This window comes from Filicampus tigris, chromosome 9, assembly GCF_054856515.1.
Source record: "Filicampus tigris isolate MCC_2025a chromosome 9, RoL_Ftig_1.0, whole genome shotgun sequence".
Taxonomy (NCBI): Eukaryota; Metazoa; Chordata; class Actinopteri; order Syngnathiformes; family Syngnathidae; genus Filicampus; species Filicampus tigris.
The window spans coordinates 19,124,886-19,150,531 of NC_141225.1; the positions used below are offsets into that span (position 1 = coordinate 19,124,886).

Genomic DNA, 25,646 nt, shown 5'->3' on the forward strand with positions numbered 1-25,646 from the left:
CTACTAAGCACCACTCCACCCCCCACAGCGCCCCTCCCGCCCTCCTTCCCCTTCCCCTCCCCTCGCTTATGCCCGCCCCTGAGTCTGGAGCAGCAAGCGTCGGAGCTTCACTGGCTCTCCTCGCCTCCTCTCAGTGCGGGAAAACAGCAGCGGAGAGCGGCATGGACACGGAAGGGAGCCCGAGCAGCCTGACGTCCGTCACGGACAACTCCCCCCACGACCCCTGGTAAAAAGCTTCCGCCTTCACCCGACCTATCCGGGCCGGTTCGAGTTCACCTTGGACTTTTAAGTTGAGTTGAGTGCGGGAGCGGAGCCGAGACAAAAGACAAGCACGCCGTGTGTGCGTGTTTCTGTGTGTGTGGGATGGATCCACTAAGCGGAGGAGACGCTCTCTCTCTCTCTTTTTTTTAAATTTCCACATCCATCTTCCTCTGGGAGGCCACATTTTGCTCCAACTTCTTCACCATCAACGGGGAAAAAAAATCGCTCCCTTTTCAGTCACCCTTCTCGTCCTCTTGGGGATTATAACGGCCCCACTGGCCCATTGGTGACTTCGCAACATGGCCGATGCTTTCGTCTTACTTTACTGATGCTATATCGCACGCACCGACTCCACTTTTCACTCCTCATGTCGCTGGTGTGTTGTGCTTTTCTAGAACACGCGTGTTTCCCTAGGTGACTTACTGCTTGTGTTTCTCCCATTCAGCAAAATGTTCATCGGGGGTCTGAGTTGGCAGACGACACAAGGTGAGAGATGTCCCGCACGCTACTTTACACACACGCACACAGCGGTCGAATGTGTGCGTGTTTACGCTCGCGTTTTCCACCGAGTTGCAAATAGTTCAATGCCTTTCTGTTCAATGAGGATCAGCTTTTAGGATTTAGTCTTGACGAGACGCGAAGAGATTAACGCTGCAAAACACATACAGACACACTGGGGGACTTGTGTGTCCTTCCTATGTAAAACACGACGTGTAATATGTAACGATCGATGATGCCTTCGCAAGTTTACACATTGATGGCCACGCTGGCGTGTTGTTTTGCTTACTGCAGCTCTCCGTGCACCCTCTCAGGAGCCATGCGCGCAGCACACTGTTTATTCCCGCCACTATGCCCCCCCCCCTCCCCATACCCCTCCGTCTTATTATCATACTGACTGCAATGGTGTCCAAACAACAATTACCAAGTGCAGCGTTGGTTGTGTGGGTCCTTAAAGAGCTGCTATACGCTTAATGGTCACATGTATAAATTAGCCATCCCATCATCTCACATGCAAAATGATTGTTATGTTTCAGAGGGCTTGAAGGACTACTTCGGCAAATTTGGAGAGGTGAAGGAGTGTATGGTGATGCGCGATCCCATCACAAAAAGGTCGAGGTAAGAAGGAGGGCGTGTGCAACCCATTGTCCGATCCCTGGATTGGACCCATGCATGCTCTCTTCTTGCACATGGGTCAGATTTAAGTTGAAGTTATGTTCTTTATGATCCCTCCCAGGGGGTTTGGGTTCGTCACATACGCAGACCAGGCCGGCGTGGAAAAGGTGCTGGCCCAAAACAGACATGAGCTGGACTCCAAAACAGTGAGTCCCACCTCTTTTTTTTTTTATGGTGCCACTCACCGTTGTAACTTTTCCAAATGTATGTTGCGTGTTTTCCCCCTCAGTGCATCTAGCCACCCACCGTATGGCTTGTAAAGTTGAGGAGTACGTTTTGGAGCAGCACCCCCGCTCTCCCCCTACTCCCCCTCCTTATCCCTTCTCTGTGCTCATTTCCCCCTCCAAATCCTGGTTCACGGCGCCAACATGAAAGCGTTCTTTCTTGGTCTTGATTGCCATGGTTACCTGGGGGGACCTGAATGGGGTTGGAGCCCCCTGCAAAACCTTCACAGTGTTTACTTACAGAGTTTTTCTTTGGTAGAAACCGTTTTCTTGTCGTCTTCAATGAGGGGAGAAAAATGTGAAGAATAGAAAAGAGTTGTAGAGTGACTGTTGTGAAGGCCAGGAGTGACGCTCATGAATGCCTGCTAGTTCAGTTTTAATTACTGGCACTGGTCATGTAATTTCCCCTCCTACACATGTAACATGTGGGGACTCAAAAATGTTCAGAAATGTGTCACACACAACCTACGTGTGTGATGCTGTGACACTCCCCATTTAAATCTTTATGAAGGTGTGAATGTTGCTGTCTTGGTCATGTAGATTGGGTGTTGTCATCTTGTGGCTTTTCCTTACCACATGATTGTACACACATAACAATAGGATGATTTGAGAGTGAAAGTGAGGGGCACAGCATGGGCCCAAGGGTGGAGAAAGATAGTGTTGGTTAGTTGTTGGAGCAAGCCTGTTGCCGGGGGTGACGCCAGCCGCTGGAGACAGTGCTGTAAGTACACAGCCTGTTGGGATTTATGTCGCCATAACAACTTCTCAGCTATTTTGCATTCATTTAAATCCAACTTTGTGTGTGTGTGTGTAGTAGGGCTATGGATGGGCAAATGCACAATCGTTACACATCTTGTTAATTTTCTCGCATGTGAACTGAATATATTATAGAAAGAGTCTGGAAGTATTTGAATTAAACCGGAAAGTCGCATATACCTGCCGGAGTGCTCTGCTGGGAGTTCCTCTGACAAAACACTGTTGTCCTCATAATATTTTGTATTTTAGTGTGGAAACAATTGCCAAGCAATTGTAAGGTGTTCATTTGAAATGTCAAGCTCCTGTTTGAGAGCTCATGCACGTGTGTATTTGTGTGATGTGAATGCGTGTTTAAATGCGGAATCCTGCAGACACGTTCTACCGTTAGGCGTTGTCCTCTTGTAAACTGAAATATATTAAAAATGCTAGACAATTAATTTGTGATATACATAGCCTTAAATTGGTTGTGTGAACATCGGTGTAATCCAAAAACACATTTGGAACAAGGAAATTAGCTTCCAGTTTTGTCTTCATTCAAATATTTGATTGGCCTTTTTTATTATTGGTGTTTTACGAACGTCCCAAATTTGCAAAAGGACATTTAAACACAGTCAGTTAGTGTGAATGTTACAACGTCACTATTTAATATAACTACTTAAGAAGAAGACACCATATCCAATAGACATTATAAGAGACAATTCATACGTATCAATATTTGCATTTTATATGCACACGTGTGCCGCTTAAAGGCTCTCTGCAGTTTGATGGGAATTACATGAAAGACAAACATTCCTTAGTGGAACGGGTAAAAAATTATCTGGAGCTAGGCCGTCTCCAAATGAAGCCAAATCTTTTGCTGTGTGAGAAAAAAAAAATGCTTTAAGGTACAAAATATGACAAGGTTAGGAGATATCAACAGAGTCCTTCTGCCTTTGTAAGTAAACTACATTCACAGGTGCAAGGTCCGTAACACCGCGGAAACAACCGCCTATGTGTGGCATTAAACATTTACAGTTTTGTTAACATCCAGCTTTGTATTAGAAGATGGACGGCAGCTTTAATTCTGATTGAGCTCGGGGACCGTACTGGAAAATGACAACAAATAGGAGGTCATGTATTGTTTTTAGAGTGAGGTTGTTGCTGGTTAGATTTCCTGCCAGGGCAGAAAACGGCCTTAGGGCAGCGGTGTGCTGTTTTCTGGACACAGGAGAAGGGCACAACTGGTATTTGTTTTCTCGGGAGAAATACTTCACTGGAAGCAGTTAGGGGGGAGAGAATGAGTGCGATCAGTGTTTTTTCCTCCATTTTGTCTTATGGTTTGAGTCAAAATTGTTTTAGATTCTGCTTATTACTAATAGTCGTTTTATACAAAATATATGGAAAAGGGTTTTTTATGATTCTTGGAATAAAAATGCATTTGGTGGGATTCTGATGAATGATGCAGTTGACCTGATATAGGTACTCACTAATTTGACTCCTATTTTGTAAAATCAAATACTTTTATTGAAGCAATGCAATGCAATGAAGCGATGCAAAATGTATGCGACACTGAGTGTCAATCCTTAAGTGAGTCTTAAAGCGGAAGTCAACCCAGAATATGTTCTATGCAAGCCCACTAGTTGGAACAAGGCATTCTAATAAATATTACGTTTGTGGAATAAGAGTTAATCCACCCGTTTTTAGCCATCAATGGGGGCGGCCATTTTGTCCCTTCTGTCAACTGAAAATGACATCACAACTGCTCAGGGTTCAGGTAAGGACCATCGCCGCTTACCTGTTTTCTGAAGCTGAGCCATGATTGGTCGTTACCTGAGCCCTGAGCAGTTGTGATGTCATTTTCAGCTGACAGAAGTGACAAAATGGCCGCCCCCTGAGATAGCTAAAAAGGAGTGGATTTTGCTGCTTAACTCTTATTCCACAAACGCAATATTCACCAGAATGCCGTGTTTCAACCCGTGGGCCTGCTGGGAACACATTCTTGAAAAAAATGTGTTTGGGTTGATTTCCGCTTTAGAATGGCACTCAAACATGTGGAAAAATAGCACTCTTGCCATGTTTAAAAAAAAAAAAAAAAAAAAGATCCCAGCATCTGTGCTCCACCTTTCCACAAACATAATTTCTTACACATTTATTCAAGGGATTTTTACATAAAACGACATACATATAGTGACCAAAACAACATCCTTAGCAGAAGTAATACGATTTTTCAGCCCTTGAAATCAGCTAAGGTGCAGTCTTGTTGATTTGTATTTATTCTTTTGCTACTGGCCGTCTGGCACGAACGCTTTCATCTGCAGCCACACCGAAACTGCATATGCTTGAACCAGCTGCTGTGCACCGATGGCAGTGCACTTCTCTACCGGTCGAACACCTGGTTAGCAGAGGCTGGCCGTTGGCCCAAGCGCTACTGGAGATTAGCGGTTAATGCTGACGTGGTCGAGACTCGAACAAGGGGGATGGAGAAGGTGGACGTGAAGAGGAGGGTGGGAGGATTGCTGTAATTAGTATAGATCTGAAAAGCAACTAATCGGATTGAAGGAAACAAACTGGATTGGGCTTCCGAGGTCCATGCACGGCCTCAGATGGGCGGATAAAGCCTGGACGGGCTCTGAAGGTGGATCCAGGCCGCTACATGTGCACGCCACCATTAGCACGCATGCCCGATTGCCCGGCCTGGCAAAGCAACAATCTCATTGGCTGACAGGGCCGTACGGGTTTGGTTTGTTCAATTTGGGGCGGGGGGTCCTCATTAGTAAGCTTCGTTAACTAATTACTTGGGCCATTGTTGAGCTGTGCAGACTGACCCTGCTGGATCCAAACCAAGTCCCTCTCTGTACTTTTGTTTCATTTTGCCCATAGCTGTTTGTTGTTATGAATGTGATAAACAACAGTAAGTGGTGCCTTCTGTTTTTTGTTTTTGTTTTTTTTTGACATTTTGTTACAAGAAGGTCTCAGCAAGTTGCTCACACGATACTTGTGGAGGTGCAGTAATGAGCGAGTCAAAGCACGGGTATGTGCGTTAGCGTTTATGTCGGTGTTACATTATCAGGATGCTTGTGTATGTATATACAGTATGTGGGCGTGTGGGGGTAGCACGGGAGCCCTAGTTCCTCTACGGGCCCATCTGTTTTGTACTCTTTGTCCTGTTAATTAATGAAATCAGAGGGGCTGCCTGCTGGGACGGCCCCGCTGCACCGCTACACTGGACAGGCCCACTTTCTCATGAGCCGACTCTGTTTTCCAAATGAATGCTTTCTCTTTCTCCCTGTGCGTTTTCTTCTTGATTCACTCCCTTCTTTTTATTTTACCCATGACGGTACCGGATGGATTTTTTTTTTCTTTTGGTGTGCCAAGGTATTTGATGTGTTAGTTTGAGGTTCTATTTAAAAAAAAAAAATGTTTTTGTTTTTCAGTCCGTTACTCTGGTGAACACGCTGGGCCATGTGAGGTGACTATTGGTTGTAGATTAGTCCTAAAATCTAAGCTACTAAAAAAAAAATCATATTGCCGTCACTTTGCTGCATAGCTGGAGCACAGGTTGGGTGTTATGAGGCAGGGTGTTAGTCAGAGCATTACGAGAACACTCAGTTATAACTCTTTTGAAGAATAATTGCTTTCTTCCCACAGTGTACATGATTAGGCACATTTTCACCAGTTGACTGTTAGATGGTCGAGACACTTCTCAAATGTCAAGCCTCTCTGTTCAAGATGCGAAGAGCTATTTCTGAGTGTTGCAAACAGTGACCTGGCTAAGCCATTTTACTTTTGCTTTTGTGGCCTGTCTGTCTTCCTCAAGGCTCATTCGCCGGTCTTAATAGATGCTTTAGTTTTCATTTGTCATAGCCTTCCTCTGAGTACAGCCAGTTGTAGAAATTACATGTTAGATGCATTCTGTTTTCTCGCTCAAGTGGAATGATTTTTTTTTTTTAACAGCATGGCATGACTGTAGTAGCCATAGTAGCACTACAATAAGATGCATTAAGCCTAACCTAGTCATAGTTGGTAACCATTTGTACTGTAGGCTGTTTTTGCTGTAAGAGCTCCTTATCATTTTAGTTACTTTCACTATTCAGTACAACACTGGCATGGAAACGGTACATTCAGAGGGAGATTTTCTCATCCCATTAAAAATAACAAATATTCAAATTTATCGTTAATTGCATTTAGGATACATTTAGTCAAAGGCCCATACTGAACATGAATTTCCTAAGCCTGCATTATATCATTACATTAAAAAACTACAACGAATTTTAATATATCGATGGGATGATTACAAAAATAATGGGGTCTATTTCCTCCCTTCCCATACTCTGACCTGCAATTAGCCGGATGCTGTATAGTGGATACAAATCGATGGGCTTTTCGATAGCACCTTTGCCATTGAAAAACGTGTTGGTCTGTCTCCATTCCAATTGGGACTTTGTGTCTTATACTCACATAAACACAGCTTACTTCCTCTGTTATCGTGTTACACCTCAGCGGTAGTTACATATTGAATTTGGGTCATTTTGATCAAACCACTCATATCGAGGAGAACGTATTGGTATCTTTAGTGGGACCGTCTTCTGCAAGCTGAGGAGTTGGTTGGCACCTCAAGTTTAAAGCTGGTAATCCTATGTTGAATGTGAGATTCAAATCCTGGAAGGAATGAGATGCGGTCACTTCCTGTCGCCGAAAGTGCGTGTCCTTGTCACCTTGGTGTACGCCGTCTCTCGACCAGCTGGAGGTGACACAACGCTTCTTGTCTTTGTCTTACTTGAAGCTGCAAAGTCGCCCAGCAATCCGTCCCAAGGGCAGCATGGTAGTCACCCAGCCTGGTGCTGTCCAAGTGGCCGCAAAGACACTTAAAGGTCCTCCAGGGATATTTCGGTCTGAAGAGTTGGCATCGGAAGCCAGGAATTTTCACAGGAGAGAGATGAATACGTTGTGTGAATATTGAAGAAAAAGCTTGCTCGCTCTCGTACCGTGCGCATTGCTCACTTTTCGAGTGCATGTTGTCTGGCTGTTTGATAGGCTCCTTTTGGTTGCCAATATAAATTCAACGCCTGTGTGAGACACAAGGGGTTTCTCTTCACACATCCAATTATTAGAACAAAGATGGAAGCCTAAGACCTTAATACACTACAAGGTTCTGTGACCTAAAAATCATCTCTTGTTGGCTTGAGTGAGAATAACACGAGATTCCACGCAAATTTAAAATGCCAGGCCAGGCTTTGCATATTTAGCATTATTACAGGCCAGCTCATTCAAAACTCATTTGCTTCTAATTTTATCTATAACCTTGACCACTGCTCAGACATTCCAGCGGGGCGAAATATGGATACATCAAATCTTGTTAATCCTAAATGGAGGTTGTCTGGATTTGTCAGTGTGAACAATCCTTCTGGAAATCTGAATATTACACGCGTGTTCGTTTTAGACTCCAGATTGCCATGCCCTTGTCGAGTTTGGGGTCAAGACGGATTTGTTTATTAATACACCAGTAAGAATAATACAAACAAACAGTTAAGCCAATGTGTTCATGGCCTAATGTGTATCTTGTTCACCACACCCATGTGTTTGGATGTTTGGGGGGCTTGCATCAACAGGGGGCTACTATACATACTTGAGCATTAGCATATATTCTATTTCTGGATGTGTTGCCCTTCAGATGCGCTCAGTGACTTAACTACAGCATGTTTCTTGGAGAAATGATCACTCTTGGAGGATGAGTTCACTTTTATGTTCATGGCACGCAGAAACTTTAAATTGGAGGAGAATGGGAGTCCTAAAATTGCATTTGAAAAAGTTGAACCTGCTATTTTAGCGTTTTATAGACCCACATCACTCGTACCATAGCAATATTTTAGTTCAAAATAATTTTTGATTTTAGGTTACCCACATCCTTCTAGAATAGTGTAAAGGTTTGCATTTCCTCAATATTGTCAGGGTTTTGAATCAGAATGTAACAAAATGGAATAAATATGCAGAATATTTTCAAAATATATATTTTTAGACCCTTTCGTGACTTTTTGGTGTGATTTCCAACCAGATGATATCCTTTCAACAAATGCACTTCACTTTGACTCAGATTTGGCCGGGGTAAAAGTAGGAATTTGGGCTTAATATTTAACATTGATGTTTTGTCTATTTGAACTGCTGCCACTACACTTTGCAATTCCCAAATAATTAAATTACAATTTTAGAAATTATTACTATAAATAAAACGTCAGTCGATTGTTTTTGTCAATAAAACCGCAGCATGATTTACTGCATACTAAATTAGTCCGTGCTCCCTCACTTGTTGTAAAGTCTTTGTAGTGAATTATTTTTTTTAGATCCATTGTCTCATTTAAACTCACTATTTATGTAAATAAATGTCAGGGAGAGCTAAAGAATAAGTTCTCTTACAAAAAATTCGTCTCACATTTTTCACAAACGACTAAATGGTTCCTCAAATAATGCTAATGTGAATGAGAATGTCACCCACTCAAAAGTATCAAATACACTAGTATGCTGCTTCAGTAGAACCATAGCCATCACAGTTTACTAATAAATTGAAACTGCAAATCAGGACTCTGAATCTGAAATTCAGAATTCAGAATCCGAGAAAGTGTTAAGACATTTCTATTATGTGTATATGACTAAACACAAGCCATCTCCGCTCATGTCTCCCACACAGATCGACCCAAAAGTGGCTTTTCCTCGTCGTGCTCAGCCTAAGGTGAGTGCACATGGAAGGCGAAGTGATGTCATGTGTAAGCCATAATCGGTCAGCTCTGGTTGGTTAGGATTAGCGTCGGTCACATGATGGAGGAGGGGCGGCAATCCACTTGACTAGCTTGACACTGTGACCCTGTCACCCTGACCCCGCCTCCCCCACCCTGACCATCGGCACACACACTGACATATTTGTACACTTATATGAATGGGCACACACAGCATGTATTCACCTGTGCACACCCACACACACACTTAACATTTAGCTAATTGAATGTTAAGTAAAGCTTTCAGAAACAAATTAGAAAAAAAAGTTGCGCAATCCGTGATCAAAATAATTCTCTGCTCCTTTTCTGTGCTTCTAGTTGGTCACCCGGACAAAGAAGATCTTTGTCGGAGGACTGTCAGTCAACACCACCATTGAAGATGTGAAGCAATACTTTGACCAATTTGGGAAGGTAAGCTAGGAAGAACTCTTTCAAATTGTAGACGCAATCGCACACCTGCGATTGATAACATGCTTCCTTGCTTGCTGTTTTCATTTGTTTGACCTTTTCTCTCGGTCCACAAAAATAGAAATTTAATTTCTTTGCTTCCTTAACTTTGCCCAGCTCTAGGCATCTGTCAAATTATCAGTAAGAAGCGGGAGGTGGTGGGGGTCATAAGGTCAATGTGTAGAGAAAAGCAGAATGAAAGGTGGTTGGATTAAAATTAATTCTTCGTCTGATCATGTGCAATTTTTAATCATCTCACTTAGTGTACTGCTTCTTTGAATGAAATTTGGTGCAAGACAAACACACGCTGTGGAGACAGATGCGTGGCTCGGGAGAGGGAGGAAGAGGGGGAAAAAGCACTGAGAGGAGGGTGAAGGAGATGGCGGGGGACTGAAAGGGAAGAAGCAACCCCCTATAGAGCGAGAGGGAGGGGAACTCGGAAGGGTTGAAGGGCAGAGAAAAGGAGGAATGTTGGGATGGTGAGGAAAAAAAGTGAGTTTGAATGGGGGGGGGGGTGCACCAATCTGATGGGCTGGAAATGCACCAAAGTATCCGGCCTGCATGCGATCGATAAAGGGTTCCGTTTTACTTTTTAGCTGACTGTAGCTTGGACGGGGGTGTGGGGCTGAGAGTCTTTAAGGACTTTAGGCTTTTCTCTATTAACTAACCAAATGCAACAGCTGCTCCTTTACCCCCCCCCACGCCCTAGCCCGACACCACACACACACACACGACACCAAACATCGCATTTCACCCCAAAAATCAGGACCACAGATGCCCTTCTTCATCACACACACACACGCTGATCAAGTCCCATAGCTCGTTGCTGTGGTGACCTGCTTTTGCCCATTGTCCCGCAGTAATCCAGTGTTGTTGTTTTTTGGGTTGCTACGTGTGTATTTGCATGAATGGAAAAAGGCGTGTGTGACAGTGGCACAGTTTTGGCTGTGAGCAGAGGTGAGCTTGCATACATTTGTGTAGATAAAAAGAGGGCAGAACTCGCAGTCAGTGATCCAACAAATGTTACGAGGCTCTGTTGTCAAAAAGTCTGCTAAAGAATCTAAAATTGGACTTTGCTTTGTGCTAAAGGCCTAATATGTTGTTTGTCTCACTTGGCCTATGAGTCAGTGTTCTAAGCATATTCAAGGCGCTGAATTGATTCAAATGAAGGCGTCGAAAGCCTTTTTACCACCAAGCACTTCTGTTGAGTTCTGTAGGGTACACATTTGTAAAGGATGCTAATATCCAAACTGCATAGTACCGCTTTCAAATGTACGGTCATTGGAGTGCCAATGAAAGAGTATAGTTTCATAATTTCACTATCATGTTTTAGTTTAATTGAAAGAAAACAAAAAGCCTCATTTAGGAAAAAATATTTCACCACACGGCACTGCTTTGTCTTGTTAATGTTTTTTGTACGAATCAATTGCTGATTTACACACTGACGTCAGTCAATTTATGTAGCTATCCTGTAGCAGCAGTAATTTGAACATGCAGTGTTTTCAGAATCTGTTTTTGGATAAGCATTTAGTGTACATGCACGGGGTTATTCTGTTGCCCTTGCATGCAAATAACAACATTTTCGGCAAGAATTCTGGGTTCATTTTTGACCACATTGTAGTGGTCAGCAATGTGCATGTGACGCTTTCTGAGACTTTCTTGTGATTAAGGGCTACATAAATACATTTGACTTGACTTGTAGTGTTCTCATGAAACCTACACAAAACATTCTCATTGTTAGTCGGTGGTTGCCGTGTAAACAATGAGGATGGTCGACAGACAGCATTGGTTAACCTGAGAGGACAAGCAAGCAGAGCGCATGCTCATAAGAGTTTCTTTACAAACGGATGTTGCCTCCTACTGGCCCGGCATACACATTACAATGTTTTCAGTTGGTTTTGCAGGTATTTAAAAATCCCAGAGAATTTTTGGTGTTAACCGAGGTTGTTGTCTTGAAAACTTGAAAACGCACCACTGGTCTTGTTGTGGGTTGCATTGTGCATGTGACACGTGCTAACTCAATTTTACAGGTGCCTGTGTCGCGTGTCATAGTTTCTTAAATGTTCCCAAAAATGTCTGCAGCTCTGAGACAAATCACTTCTCCCTGGTGTTTACACACACTCTCATATAAAAAGACAGCACTGACTTCACAGAATAAGGGAATATTTGGACTGTTTGGACACATGAGACTAAAGCTGTATCATGCGTAGCGCCAATCCCACAGTGCATTCCTGCTGAGCAGGAGGTATTTCTTGTTTATTATCTAAGCCTGGTTACAAGGTGCAGGTTGGGATGGAGTAGGACTCAGTGTCCTGTTTGTTTTCATTCTGTGGCACCGCCTCAAAACGAAAACACAGAATGCACTGCATTTTGTGCAACTCTTTGATGCATACTGAAGTTTGTTGCTTTAAGCATACTTCTGAAAGCACATCTATACGCCGCTGCTTCATCAGAGTGGAGGGAAATGGCCGTTCATCTAATATGTCGGACGCGTGAGTTTATTTGCGGTCTCCATACTGAACAAATGTTAGCTCCTGTATGTTAATATCGTTCAGCCTGTATGACTGTAGCAGCCGTGTTTGTTGTCAGACTTACAGTAAGTCTGAATCCCAAGGTGAAGGCTCTTTCGCCAAGGCCGTCTGCATGATCTGAGATTTGTTTTGAGCTGAAATTCACAAGTGAAGCGATTCGATCGTTGACGTTTCACATGTCTGTTATGGTCCAAAGGAAATCCCTGTTTCAGGCTTTCCATCATTCCTCCCTGAACTATGTAAAGCACCACAAAGGGAAAAATGACTGCTAAAATCCTTCAGTAGAACCATAGCCACTTCAAGGGGGGAAAAAAAACCAGATACACATTAGTTGTCGATGGAGAACAGAGTGGCAGAGATAAAAGAAAAAAAAAATGCAGCATGGACAGGGCAGACGGGAAAAGTTGGGACTCCACTCACCCATATGAGCCAGCAATTAGGAGGCTTGACTGAACACTTTGTCTGCTGGCCTGTTTAGAGAGCTGTCCGGAGAGAGAATGCAAGGATGAAAGAGGGAGATGTGAGGAGAGAGCAGGGGCGGGGGGGATGTGAACGCCACCCTTTACAATCTACTATGTTCCTCACACAAATGGCTGCACCTAAAAAAAACAAAACGGAATACTTTTCATCATTACTTTTCAGGTAGCCCATTTGGTCACGTCCTTCTCGATTTCTTGAGAATAATGATGCTGGCGCAACGCTAAGTAGCTAACCACTGAGCTGCTGCTAAGCCAATCTCAGTCCTCCCACAGATATCCAATCAGATTGTCTTACAGCACCCTGGGTAGTCGGACATCGGAGATCGTCTTTTTATTGGGTTTGGCAAGGGCAAGGGGCGAGTGTGCGACCGCAGCATAAGATCATACACGTGACACGTTCCTTTAACGAAACGGCAATTCGTTCGTTTGCCGTCTTTACATTATCGTCAAGTCATTTTTGCTTTCACCTCGGGCTTTTTGCGTGTGAATAATTCGGCCTGCGCTTCAAAATCAACATGTCATGCTAGCCTAGCATAAATAGTTGTGAGGCTAACGCGGTCTCAGACTGCCCATGGAACTGTAGTCTTATGATAACACGTCGGCTTGCAGCTGTCTACTTACTGTTCCGTTCCCTGGGATCTCTGCTGTGTCATTGAGTTTGGATGAGTGGAGAGTAGGGGAGGACAGAATAAACTCAATGAAGGACTGCGGGTGGAGGGGAAGGGCGGGGGCCGCGTGTGTTAGTGGAGGGGTGCTATATATTGAGATAGATGGGAGTCAAAGGGGTCATGGAGACTGGAGCAACCTTGGTCCTCTCCATTTCCATCATCAGCACCTCGCAAACTTTTTCAAATGTGTTGGGACAAACGCACAGGGGGTTGCGAGTGCGTTCGTCGTCTGAATTAAGGGTTAGAAGCCCGACGTCCTGGTCATCCTGAGGTCTCTGCCACTCACGTTACATTGGTTTGAGTTTCAGTGCTGCTGCAGCGTCATGAAAATAGACATGTAGTCATTCCCCACCTGCGTCGCCATGTGACTACGACGCAGTCGGGCTGGGTCTTTGCATTTTCACCTACAGATGACATTGTTGGCAAAACGGTTCCCGTTGGCACTGACCTGCAATAGCAACTGAAAACATAAATATCCTTACCATGCCGGTAGTTTTTTTTTGTTTTTTTTTTTTTGTCAAGAAATATTACGCCCTCAAAGGGCATATACGTATGCTGCTGGACACTTTGCTGCGGATGCCTTAGAAGCACAAATGCTACTACCGCGGGTTACCATTGAATGTTTGCGTTTTACACTTTAAGCTCTATTTACAGAATTATGTGTTTTCTGCTTTCAAAATGCTATACGATGTGATCGCTTTTACTTTTAGGATGCCTCATCGCCATTTTAAAAAAAAAAGTGTGGATTCTGGTCTGGCTATTGTAAAAACAAGCAACCAATTCAATTTTTATTTGGACCCGTTTGTGACCTGCCCTTAAGGTCAGACTGCATGAGTGGCCCGGCACCGTCAGAAGCTTCAAAACTTTGCTGCCAGCAAAGGGCAGACGGGGTGCTGGTGGTTGGGGGAGTTGGGGTGGGGGGGGGGTTTGGTGGTGAAAAAAGGGGAGGAGGAGGAATATGAATAGGCCAGTGGAACGAGTGCGAATAGGAAAGTAGAGGGAAAAGAAGAAAAGGAGTGCATGTTGACAAAGCCCCTTGTTCACTTTGCTCACTCTTTTTCAGATGCAAAGTGTTTGTCAGCAAATTTTCAATGTTCCGTCAAAACTTTCTTCTCTTTTGATCCTCACGTTATTCAGCACTACAGTTTCTCATTTTCTCTCCCCCTATTGAAATGAGGTTGGGGGAGCCGTGTTCTTCTAATTGAAATTCTTGACGTCTCCAAGGCAATTGTAAACTTGGTGGACAAAGACGAGCAGCAAGTGCAGGAATGGGAGGATAAAGCGGGAAGAATTTCCTCAAGTATCTTGTGGTTCTTCCTGATTGTCACGTTGGAAGTGTAGATTTCAAGATACACACACTCACGCGCGCGCACAGCGGTCATCACTTTTTTGGACCTCATTCTGTCTTTTCTCCTTTGTCACCTGTCACCCCTCCCTGTCCCTCCACCCTCTCCATCTGTTTTCCCCTCTTGCTCCAATGCTAAAGAGGGACAATGGCACCCCATGCTGTGTAATGATGTGTGTGTGTGTGTGTTGACGTCGAAGCCCATCCGAGTCTTTGCTTTGTTCTCACAGGTCGACGATGCCATGCTTATGTTCGACAAAACAACCAACAGACACAGAGGTGCGTATGGAGTATCACACACCCTCACGTACACAAATTAGAGTAATTGGTGTGCACGACCTTATGAGGAGTCCTCGCGGGAGAATAGGAGGAAAAAAAGAATAAAAGACAGAAAATAAAATCTCCAGGCATATTCATGTGCCTTTCCACCCTCGACTCCTCCCTGCTTCATTTATCTCTGTCCTCTCCCAGCGAGGACGAAGTGCTGCGCCCGCTGAGGGTCGCAATAAAGGGTCAGAATGGTTCCAGGAGAGGATGGAACTTAATGAGATGAGTTGAGTGAGGAATAAGGGGGAAGGAAAGGAAAGAAGCAAGGAGGTAATATAGAGGAGTCGATTGGCGGAGGGGGCGGGGGGGTGTGGCCGGGGGAGGTCAATTCAGGTGTGGAAGAACCACCATATCAACAACAGCTGATTGGCAGGGCAGCAATGTGACGTTGGTTTCATGTTGCTGCCTCCCTGCCTTCGAAAAGAGGCTGTGATGAAGGCTGAGGACAGCTTTAATGGACGGCCGTCACTCCTGTCCGGTCTATTCCTGTCTGCATGTCATCAGCCTATAATAGTCTTGTTCTTCCTTGCAAGCAAGATTAGGACCCATTTCCTGTACAAATTTATTCAAACTGCTCATCAGACCTCAGATATTTAACACTGTCAGAATTGATTGATTTTTACATTTTAGGGAAGAATATGCACAGTAAAGGTTTTTGGTGTTTTTAAAACGGTCTCCACCTTTCCCATGCTTTTTTTTTTTAACAGACAATAGGTCATTACAAGAGTGTTTTTGTGTCTTCCAGGCTTTGGTTTTGTCACCTTTGAGAACGAAGATGTGGTCGAGAAAGTGTGTGAGATTCATTTCCACGAGATCAACAATAAAATGGTAGGCAAGCGGAGAAATAACACGCCGAAACGCTTACATTTGCAAACAACCCACAACATACGGTACAACTGCACCATTTGAGAACCAATATTATTCATCGATGTATTTAGCTTGAGCGCTAATGCTGCCTTGATAATAATCATTCTTGTGTTTTTGTTGTTCGTATGTTTTGATACACTTTGGCAATGAGGTATTAATCTGACATTTATTATTCATATAATATTTAACTTAGTATCTTGCAGTGGTCTAGATGTGCACTGTGAAATTCTGTATGCACAGTATACTGTAATTTTATTAATTATTATTAATTTATTGGCCTTCTCAGTTACAATTCCAAATAATGGTTAGATTGAAAAAATATTGTATGTCCAAATGCATTTTTGGAAGACTGATATTCTTCATGTTTGCAGATTTTCTCATCTAGGTTGCTTTTGTTATTTTATTTTAGCATCACCGAACTGATATTCCCTGTGTGCTATAGGTAGAGTGTAAGAAAGCACAGCCAAAGGAGGTGATGACGCCAACAAGTTCAGCCAGAGGTCGATCCAGAGTGATGCCCTATGGGATGGACGCCTTCATGCTGGGCATCGGCATGCTTGGTACGAATAGGAACTTGCATTACCTTGAAGATATTTTGCGCTTATTTCCTAATCAGGATAAGCTCTACGGAAAATGGATAATGGGTGCTTTGTATTTATGTCCTAGTAGGAGACTCATTTTGCTAATGCTTCAACTTAGTGTACACATTTGTTTTAAAAATACATTTATCTAATATTAATGAAAAATGTAATTCTCTTTCCGTTTTTTTTAAAATGTTTTTCACATTAACCTACAAAAGGAAAACAAATGCACCTAGAGGTCACATAATGGAAACGAGCATGATGCTCGACTAAAAATGATTAGCAATTGTTTGGTTCCCTCTAGTGGACAATTAGAGTTGTGGTTGGAGCAGTACAGCAGTATTGACATGTAAAAGAAAAATACAGTTGATGTTATGCTGCCATTTACTTTGCAAAATTCAGTTGCACACGGCAGCTTGTCCTCATCGTTATTCAGCTTTTTTGTTTTGTTTTTTTGCTGACAGGCTACCCAGGTTTCCAGACCACCACCTACACCAGCCGCAGTTACTCTGGAATTGCGCCTGGTTACGCCTACCAGTTCCCAGGTGAGTGTGTATACACCCTTTTTTACTTTGCACAGGCGAGTCGCCGAGAAGGAAAGCCAAAGGATGCGGGTTGTGGCATGTAGTTGATTCAGCTGCAAAGAGCACTGAGATCATGAAATGTGTTGGAACAACAGCGTGCGCACGCACACATGCACACACACACAAAGCTACACAAGCTCCAGTTTAATACAAACGTTCCTTCAGCGGAGTCTGCGGTTGCTTATGGTCACTTTTAACAACATCGAAAGTAATCGTCTATAAATGTCCTCCAAACTCAGCGTCTTCAGTTTCACTCGGGTCCGCTCAAATCTTTTGCTCTGTTTATTTGATTGACTTATGTAACCATGTGTCCTTTGGCCGAATGGCGCCTCCTCTTCTTCTGTTCCCACCTTCCTGCCTTGCCCCACAATAGATGTTTTCTACGTAAAACGTCGATGCTCTGTGCTCTTGCCTTCATGTTAGTGTCCCGCTGAGGCTCTGTAGTGCGGCTTGTGGATGGTGACTGTATTTACAGAGCGCTCTCTCTTGACCTTCTCTGTTTCTAGAATTCCATTTAGAGAGGACCCCCCTCCTGACATCTTCCCATCCCCCTGAGCTGACAGGTCAGTAGGTACCGAATGCATTTAACAGCCAAAAGTCAAATCCCAACATTTGAGTTGAGTAAGAACAACCATGAACAATACTGATCAGAGATTCTTACGGTCACATTTTGTCGCTCTTTCACATTTGATGAGTGTATCAGAGAAAGAGCTTGACATTTTGGGGTAATGTGCTTGTATATAATATCCGTGGTCAAGTTGTTTTTTTATTTAATTTTGAAGGACTGAAATGTTTGGTCCTACTGGCTATGAGCTATTCCATGCTTACTAGCTTGTTGTGAAATTGGCTTTAAAAAGCATCCCATCCTAAATATCTCCCTATGTGAAACAAGGATGATGAGGTAGATTTGTGCTGAATGTTAATTTTGTGGAAAATGGCATCGCGTGACTATCAGAATATTGAAAAAAAAAAAAACTCTGGCTCCGTACTTGGGAGTAGACCAGTATTCGTGGACCCCTAATCGTCCTTGGTGTAACTGCAATTGGTCAGTGGAAAAAAAAAATGTAATTAAAACAATCCGGTGACATTTATAGAAATAGCATTATTTTACTCGAATGTGACTGAGACTGTTATCTACCAAAACAACAGAGGGTCACAGGACTTTTTTTCTTATTCCATCTCCTTCACATCTCTAATTCGTTGTATATTAACGAGAGCTCTCGTTCCCATTCGCATTGTTAAAGTGATTGCATGATGCTGTTAATACAGATTGAACATGATCTGCATTCTTTTCAAATTATGACCCCCCCAGCTTTTCAGTGGGCGTACTCCATTTAAAATGCTGTTTCTATCAAATTACACCCCAAACCCACCGATGGGGAGTAGTGGGTCCTCAAAAGATGTGTAAAGGGTCCAGGACCCCAAAAATGTTAAGAACCAGCGGCGTAGACTACTGAAGATATTGTCATACTGCCCCCTAGTGAACATGACTTGTACTTGCACCTTTAGCTCACAAACCACATCCTCCTCAACATTGTTTTAAGAAACCAATGCTTGATTTTGATTTTCGTTTTAAATCTGAAGATGGATTAATGTTGTTGATGGGTTTCCTGGAACTTGTTCAGTAAATCTGTGTTTTTTTATTTTTATTTTTTTGGTCAACTTTAGCTATTCCCTTGACTGCATATGGACCAATGGCAGCGGCGGCGGCAGCAGTTGTTAGAGGTGTGTATGACAGAGAATATGTCTTAAATATGATTCTAATGTTCAAGCTTGACCGATCACCTCTGCTGCCTAGGCGCCACCCCATCTCGCACAGCTGGATTTCTGAGTACCAGCAGCCCTGGACCTATGGCTGACTTGTATGCTGCAGCAAATCAGGACTCAGGAATAAGCAGCTACATTAGTGCGGCTAGCCCCGCCCCCAGCACAGGGTTCAGCCATGGTCTCGGGGTATGTCACTAATTCTGTCTCCACGCCCTTGAATACAGCGGATATAAAAGGTCTACACGCCACTGTTTAAATTCCAGGTTTATTGTGATATGATTTTTCTTTTCAGTTGCGTTGTACAGGCTGTAGGTCACAATGGTGAAAAGAATGCTTGAAATGATTTATGTTGTTCTCATTTGATTTTATATGACAGAAACCTGACATTTGAACAAGGGCGTGTATACATTTTATTAGGGATGTCACAATTTCGTCAATATCGTGATATTGCGATATTAAAATCACGATATTAATAGCAGCAAATCTGTTTAAAACCCCGATTGTATTGTATTGCATAACTGGCCAAGCCTATTTCTTTGTGAATGCTGTTATTATGTGCAAAAATAGAAGAATGTGATGTTTTGGTTTTTTTTTAATACGAGCTCTTTTTTTTCCATACAATATCGTGAGCTTTTATACAGTACCGTGAGCTTTTTATACATCGCCAACCTCCCCACGACATTGTGATAATTATTGTATTACGAGGTTCATATCGTGAAATTAGCGTATGGTGACATCCCTCCATTTTATACACGCAAGAATGCTCGTGTTAATTCGTGACGCTAACATGTACGCATTCAATCTGTTGTGTGCGTCCTCAGGGTCCTCTGATTGCTACTGCGTTCACTAATGGCTACCACTGAGATGACTCGGGTCAAAGATGATTTGGGGGCTTCTCTTCTGCTGATGAGCCAATCAAATCCTGAGTGCCCTTTAGCGGCACAACCTGATTGGCTGGCTGCAGCTCCGCCTGGCTGTCCTGTGGCTAAACCCACCGACTGAATATCTTTTTAAAAACCTGAACTCTGTTTTTGCTGTACTAATCTCACATGAACATAATATCCCAGCGTGTCCTCATCTGGATCTTCTTTACACCCTACCCATATTCTTCTGAAACTGAGAAAACTGCAAAAAAAAAAAAAAAAAAAAAAAGGCTCTGGTGAAACCTTTGTCATTTTTGACAAAGCCACAGAGGACTATTTTTTTTCAAATTTTTACTGTATCTCACTGTGTTATGTTGCATCATGAAATCCTTGAGAGCTGTTACCGATAAAACACACCGGGCACGAAGCGTTTTCCTCAAAAATCCTTTTTAACATACAAAGAACAAATCAACGACAAGTCATTTTTCTAAGCATCATGGAAATACGGAAAAAAATGTATATTTTGATAGTCTTTAAAAACAAACCTTTGTAATATTGTTATTAATATTGACATAATATGATAATCTGTGAGGTATTTTATTCTGTTATTGGTTTTAAAGCAATGTTTTTATGTCTTCCTGTAAGATATTGTACATAGACTTTGGGATGAAGGGGAAGAGGGCGGGTGAGGGACTACTGAACCAGCTGGCATGTAATTGGTTGGTTTGGAGAGGCTCAACTTCTATTTCACTGGAAGTCGTCTATATGAAACGATATGTGGTCATCTCACTACTTATGACACGAGTAAACAAGGTTCTTGTGAACGTTGTTGGCCATTCCTCTCCAGCATCGACGCAGTGTGGCACTGTGGATGATAAGGCAAATACTTTCAGGAAATTTTCTGGCATTTATGTTCTTTTTCACATCATCACATCAGTCATCACGTTTTTAATGCTTTCGGCAAGCAGCGGCTTTTCATTTTATTTTTATTTCTATTTTTTTTTTTAAATTGTGGTGAAAGCGATTTCTTGCATCTGCATGAAAACTACTTAATGGACTATGTTGATGGAGTAATTTTAAACTTAAACCGGAAAAATCAGGGCTGTGTTTGGTTGCGGGGATTGACTTGACTTTGTGGATTTTTTTTTTTTTTATCCATTCACTTCTTAATTTTTTGGTTTATTTTTTTTTTTTCCTTTTTGTGTGCTTACACGGTGAGCCACCGTGGAAATAAATGAAGGACATTCTCTGAGAAGCAAAATGTAGAAAACATCACAATAATGTTCTGTTCTCTTATCACTATTGAAGGTGCATGTGAATGCGTCTAAGTGTGTGTGAGCGAGTATTAGTGTGATTACATCAAAGTATGATATGGAATTACTTTTGGCAACCAATGAATGGAAGCTTTCCAGTTGCCTGTATTTGGTACTGATATGATCTCCCTGTTCCTTTTTGTTTCATTGCTCTCCACTGCTTCCCTCACATCACTCACTTTGTATTCATGGCTTTGTGCTCCTCCACATAATTGTTGATTATATACAGTTGCTGCTCCGTGTAATCTTTGGTGGAGGGGGTTTGGGCAGGGAATATGAAATGTAACAGGGTCTGGTCCCAGTCGGCTCTGATAAAGAGTCTCAATGCAGACAAACGCTGGCTGGAAGGCAAAGTCAAACGCTGGAACAAATTCAACGTGCAAAAACAAAAAAAAAGAAAAAGCAAAGAAAAAAAAAATCAAGTGACCTGTTTGTTCAGCTTGTTTCATGTTGAGCTTAGCAAGACACTTGAAGCCACTTCCTCATCCAGCCAGTCATTCTTGTCAGACCATCTGGGACACGACACAAAACTACTGCTGGACACCAACACTGTAACTTTTGAACGTACAATAAAGCAATAAGTTATTTTGTACCTTACAAATGAAAATAGTGCTATTATTGGTAAAAGCAGACGGTGTGTGTGTGTGGATAATCTTGCGGCATTAAGACTTTATTTTCAGGAAAAAAATATATATTTTTCTGTGTTGCGATCTTGCTCCCCTTGTATGTTGACGATCTGTCTTGTGTTGATGTCGAGAAATGGGCCAATGCTTTGAATTGAGCTTGTAGCGCCTTACACAAGGTCATAAAGAGTAGGGATGACTCCGACAAGCTTTACAGCAATTTTTTTCGTACCCCCCCAGCCCCAAGATAATTTCAATTTTAAAATCTTAATAAATTATTCTAAAGTATAAGTCAGTGTGGTTTCTGTTGTTTTTTTTTGTCACCGTGGTACATATTAAACAAGGTACAGCAAAGTAAACAGTTGGATTTCTCTACTGGATGGAGGCCAATAGAGTAAGTGATCTTCACCCTTCTCTCCTCACCCTTCCTTGCTCCTCCTCACGTTTTATTTTTTAAGAGGACTGGAAATGTCAACACGAGACTTTTTGATCTGCGGCGTCAACCTTTTCGTGTGAGGATCACGGGACTTTAGAATTTGGTAATTGACAATTTCCTCTTTGGTTTGAGTTTTTTTTCCTCCTGGGACATTTTCTTTGGTGTCTGGTAAAATGGCTGTGGGAGTGCTAAACCAGCAGGTGAAAAGTTCACTGAGTGACAGTAACTTTTGTGATAACAGTTCAACAGAGGAAAAGGAACCTCCACTTAGAAGTTACCTAATTTTAACCATGCTTACCTGTTTTTGTCCTGCATATCCCGTCAACGTTGTTGCTCTCGTCTTCTCTATCATGGTACGTATGGGTTAAAAGTATTTCATTGTGTCATGACATGCCTGTTTTGCTTTTACGTGTACTCGTTTTATTCTCCCAGGGATCTAGAGAACAAGTCGTAATTAACTTTCAGATTGTATTGATCTTGTGAAAGTGCGATTTAAAACTGTGGCATATGAGACTGGTTTCAGGGGAATAGTGTTTTTAGTGGAGTTAATTTATGGAAAATCCAAATGTTCAAAAATTATCTTCCATGATGCGGATTTTAACAGATTTATCAATACAAAAACACAATGGAAATGTAATCATATCTGTTACATAATTAAGACTTCGCCATTGTAAAACATTTAATAACGCTACAAACTAAAAGTAACATTTTCACATTATTAACTGCCCTGAGTGCAACGGTTTATTAATCATTGTTATTAATATAAAAATAAAAATACTGTGCTTAAAAAAATGGGGTTTTCTAATGACCAATTCTGTTAATGTAGGACTGCTGTTGTGGGATAAACCTTAAATTGGGCGGTTGTGACTGAAATCATTTGTCAACAGTGGTTGTCTTTCATCTTTGCGCATCAAAATATTAATTTCAGAGTACCATCATTTTTCCCAGAATAGTTCAATTATTGTTATTTAAATAACCACAAAAGCAACACTTGATTTACAATAGGTTGTGTGGGGGTTCTTTAATGGAGGCGTATATAATGCTTGTGTCCACGTGCATTTACGCAAATGTTAAATCTTACACAAATTTAGCAGAATTCGACAGCCCACAGTACTGGAGTAATTATTTTGACAAGTTGATGCTTTAAATAGGAAGTCAACCCAAGCATTTTTTTCAAGAATATGTTCTACGTAGGCCCACGACCAATCATAGCTCAGCTTCAGAAATTGGTCGTTATCTGAGCCTTGAGCAGTTGCGATGTCATTTTGAGTCGACAGAAGTGACAAAATGGCCGCCCCCTGAGATGGCTTAAAACAAGTGGATGAACTCTTATTCCACAAACGCAATGTTAATCAGAATGCCTTGTTTCAACTAGCGGGTCTGCATAGAACATATTCCTGAAAAACAAATGTTTGGGTTGACTTCCCCTGTAAGTCATTGACTGCCATTGACCTATTTATTCATCTTTTCACAGTCCAGCCATTCAATCTTAGGAACTTATTTATATATTTTTTCAAATGTCTTCAAACGTTAAGGTAAAAGAGGGTTGGAAAAACGTCTGGCAGTGAATGAGTTAAAGTTAATGTTTTTTTTTTTTTTTAGCATGTCCTAGTGGTTATATGGCGCAGAAAAGTTAAAATAAAAGTTTTTTTGTGATATATTCAGTCTAGGAACAGCTACTACAATGGTGACTACGATGGCTCAAGGCGGCTGGGCAAGAATGCTCTCTATGTCGCCATTGCTTCCATCATCATCGGCCTACTCGTCATCACTATCATCTGTACTGTGCATTTCACCACTGTAAGAATTTTATTTCGCTGACATGCACTGCATGTAAAGATGTTGTTTTTATGACAGTAAGGCAATGTGTTTCTTTCGGTTTGTGTTCCAGATGAATCATTTGGTCTGAGGGAATAAGAGAGCAGGACTTTTGGAACACTTGAGCGGGACAAACAAAAATGCTGATTATAGGATGGTCTGAAAAGAACCAGAGGGGCTACATTCATGTTTATTTGTGATCTGTCACATCTCATCCTGATGTTAGCCAACCACACACACACTCCCCTCCATGTAGGCAATTGAAGCGTTTTAGATTTTTGAATTAATGACGCTATCTGATGATAAACATTGAAAATACTCGGAAGCTTGCAAGAGAATGGAAGAGAGTCAACAAATCCTTTGCTGTTTATTGTGGCTAAATATTATGAAGACATTACCTTAAAGTATCTTATGATTCTTATCCAAAAGATTAGGGTAGGTCTTTTATTCACTGTATGGTAGATTATAGTTTAAAAATATATATGCACTATATCTTGAGAGAATGTGTGTCTGTGGATAAAGAAATGAGAGCACTTTATATTTTATGTTTCTAAATGATGAGGGACAAATAAATTATGATGATATGATTATGTACTGGAGACTGGATTATGTTTGTGTAAATTGTTTTATCCTGCTGTAAAACAAGACAATAGTTCAGTCCATACAATTTAAAACGAACTTCCCTTCCATTTATGTTTGTCTGTGTCAACGTCAAAAATAGGTTTTATATTATTAACAATTCCTTGTTCAAAGAAAATTGATTCCAGCTTTGCTATTTGATTAGCGTCACACCTCCTGGCAGACGAAAATGACTTCAGGGCCAAACTTGGAAACTTAGCTGAGATATGTTCCAGTAGCCTGATATGTCATCGTATATCCTCGACTAAATATAACAGATTTCCTGTGTGCTTTGCTGGTAGCCTGGAATGCCACAGGGCAAAGCTGAAGTGATCATTTAACAAGAACAAAACGTGGCATCCAATCTGACTCCTGGTTAGGGAACGGAGAACTAATCATTTCTTTGATGCATCGGGATCTAAAAGGAAATAATTCATTCACGTATATAAACGTTTTTTTGAGAAAGTGGAATTTGGAAGTGCGGACAATGTGGCACACAAAACAAAAAGCAACATAGAGTGAGTTGCTCATGGGGACCTAAACAGTCATCTGCAAGCAGAAAAGCATCTCTCGCAACATGCATTGGTAATCAAATCGAGCTATTATTTTTTTTGCATGGACACACACACACATACCGGCACACACACACCGCAATTATGCATGTTTACCTGAGTAGCAGTGCCACATTGTGGGAGTACAGTAATTCAAATAGTGGCTTTGTTCTTAAAAAAAAAAAAAAGATGCTTTCAGTTGTTAAAACGCAATAGCACAGATCAATTGAGCAGTCGTTTTGCTAGCTATCATTACTGGCATGACGTGAAGGTGAAATTCACGCGAAATTCAAGGCAAAACTCAGTAGAACAAGATGAAAAATGAAATGAGTGCAAGGATTAGGTGACTTGAAAGCACTTCCCATAATCAAGGGATTAAGGTAGGCTTTCCGATAGGAGTCTGATTTCAGTCGGATAAAAACGAAACTCAATTGTTTGGAATTTTTCACATGAGACAAAAGAACCGAAGTTTTTTCTTTAGTGATCACTACAGAGGTCTTCAGGAAATATGCTGAGAATTGCTCTGAACTAGCGTAGTGAATGTGAAAGATTTTTTTTTTTGTGTGTGTGTGTGTGTGTCACATCAAGTCACCTGAAGCATTGCTGTTGCACAATAGTCAGTGTGCTGGAAGAGCGCTCTGTGACTCACTGAAATAGGTCATTCAAGG

The 25,646-nt window shown here is 41.9% G+C and overlaps 2 protein-coding genes across 4 annotated transcripts; both read left to right on the top strand.

The window, feature by feature from the left end:
- Positions 1–50: 50 nt before the first annotated feature.
- On the top strand, positions 51–21,846 carry LOC147142421 (RNA-binding protein Musashi homolog 1-like). 3 transcript variants are annotated; one of them, XM_086040514.1, is made up of 15 exons: positions 51–226; positions 707–747; positions 1,296–1,377; positions 1,496–1,580; positions 5,828–5,857; positions 9,076–9,117; positions 9,479–9,571; positions 14,861–14,909; positions 15,703–15,785; positions 16,267–16,384; positions 16,870–16,950; positions 17,496–17,552; positions 18,658–18,714; positions 18,788–18,942; positions 19,578–21,846. In XM_086040514.1, the coding sequence occupies exons 1-15, from the start codon at positions 69–71 to the stop codon at positions 19,617–19,619; spliced, it is 1,173 nt and encodes a 390-aa protein (XP_085896640.1). In that variant the 5' UTR covers positions 51–68; the 3' UTR covers positions 19,620–21,846. The 3 variants fall into 3 exon arrangements, with proteins under 3 accessions (XP_085896640.1, XP_085896638.1, XP_085896639.1); XM_086040512.1 differs by lacking the exon at positions 5,828–5,857; XM_086040513.1 differs by lacking the exons at positions 5,828–5,857; positions 17,496–17,552.
- A 113-nt stretch (positions 21,847–21,959) lies between these two features.
- LOC147142422 (transmembrane protein 233-like) lies at positions 21,960–24,365 on the top strand. The gene is made up of 3 exons (XM_086040515.1): positions 21,960–22,344; positions 23,657–23,791; positions 23,883–24,365. Exons 1-3 carry the CDS (start codon positions 22,165–22,167, stop codon positions 23,898–23,900), a joined length of 333 nt encoding a protein of 110 aa, XP_085896641.1. The 5' UTR covers positions 21,960–22,164; the 3' UTR covers positions 23,901–24,365.
- The last annotated feature ends 1,281 nt before the right edge of the window (positions 24,366–25,646 follow it).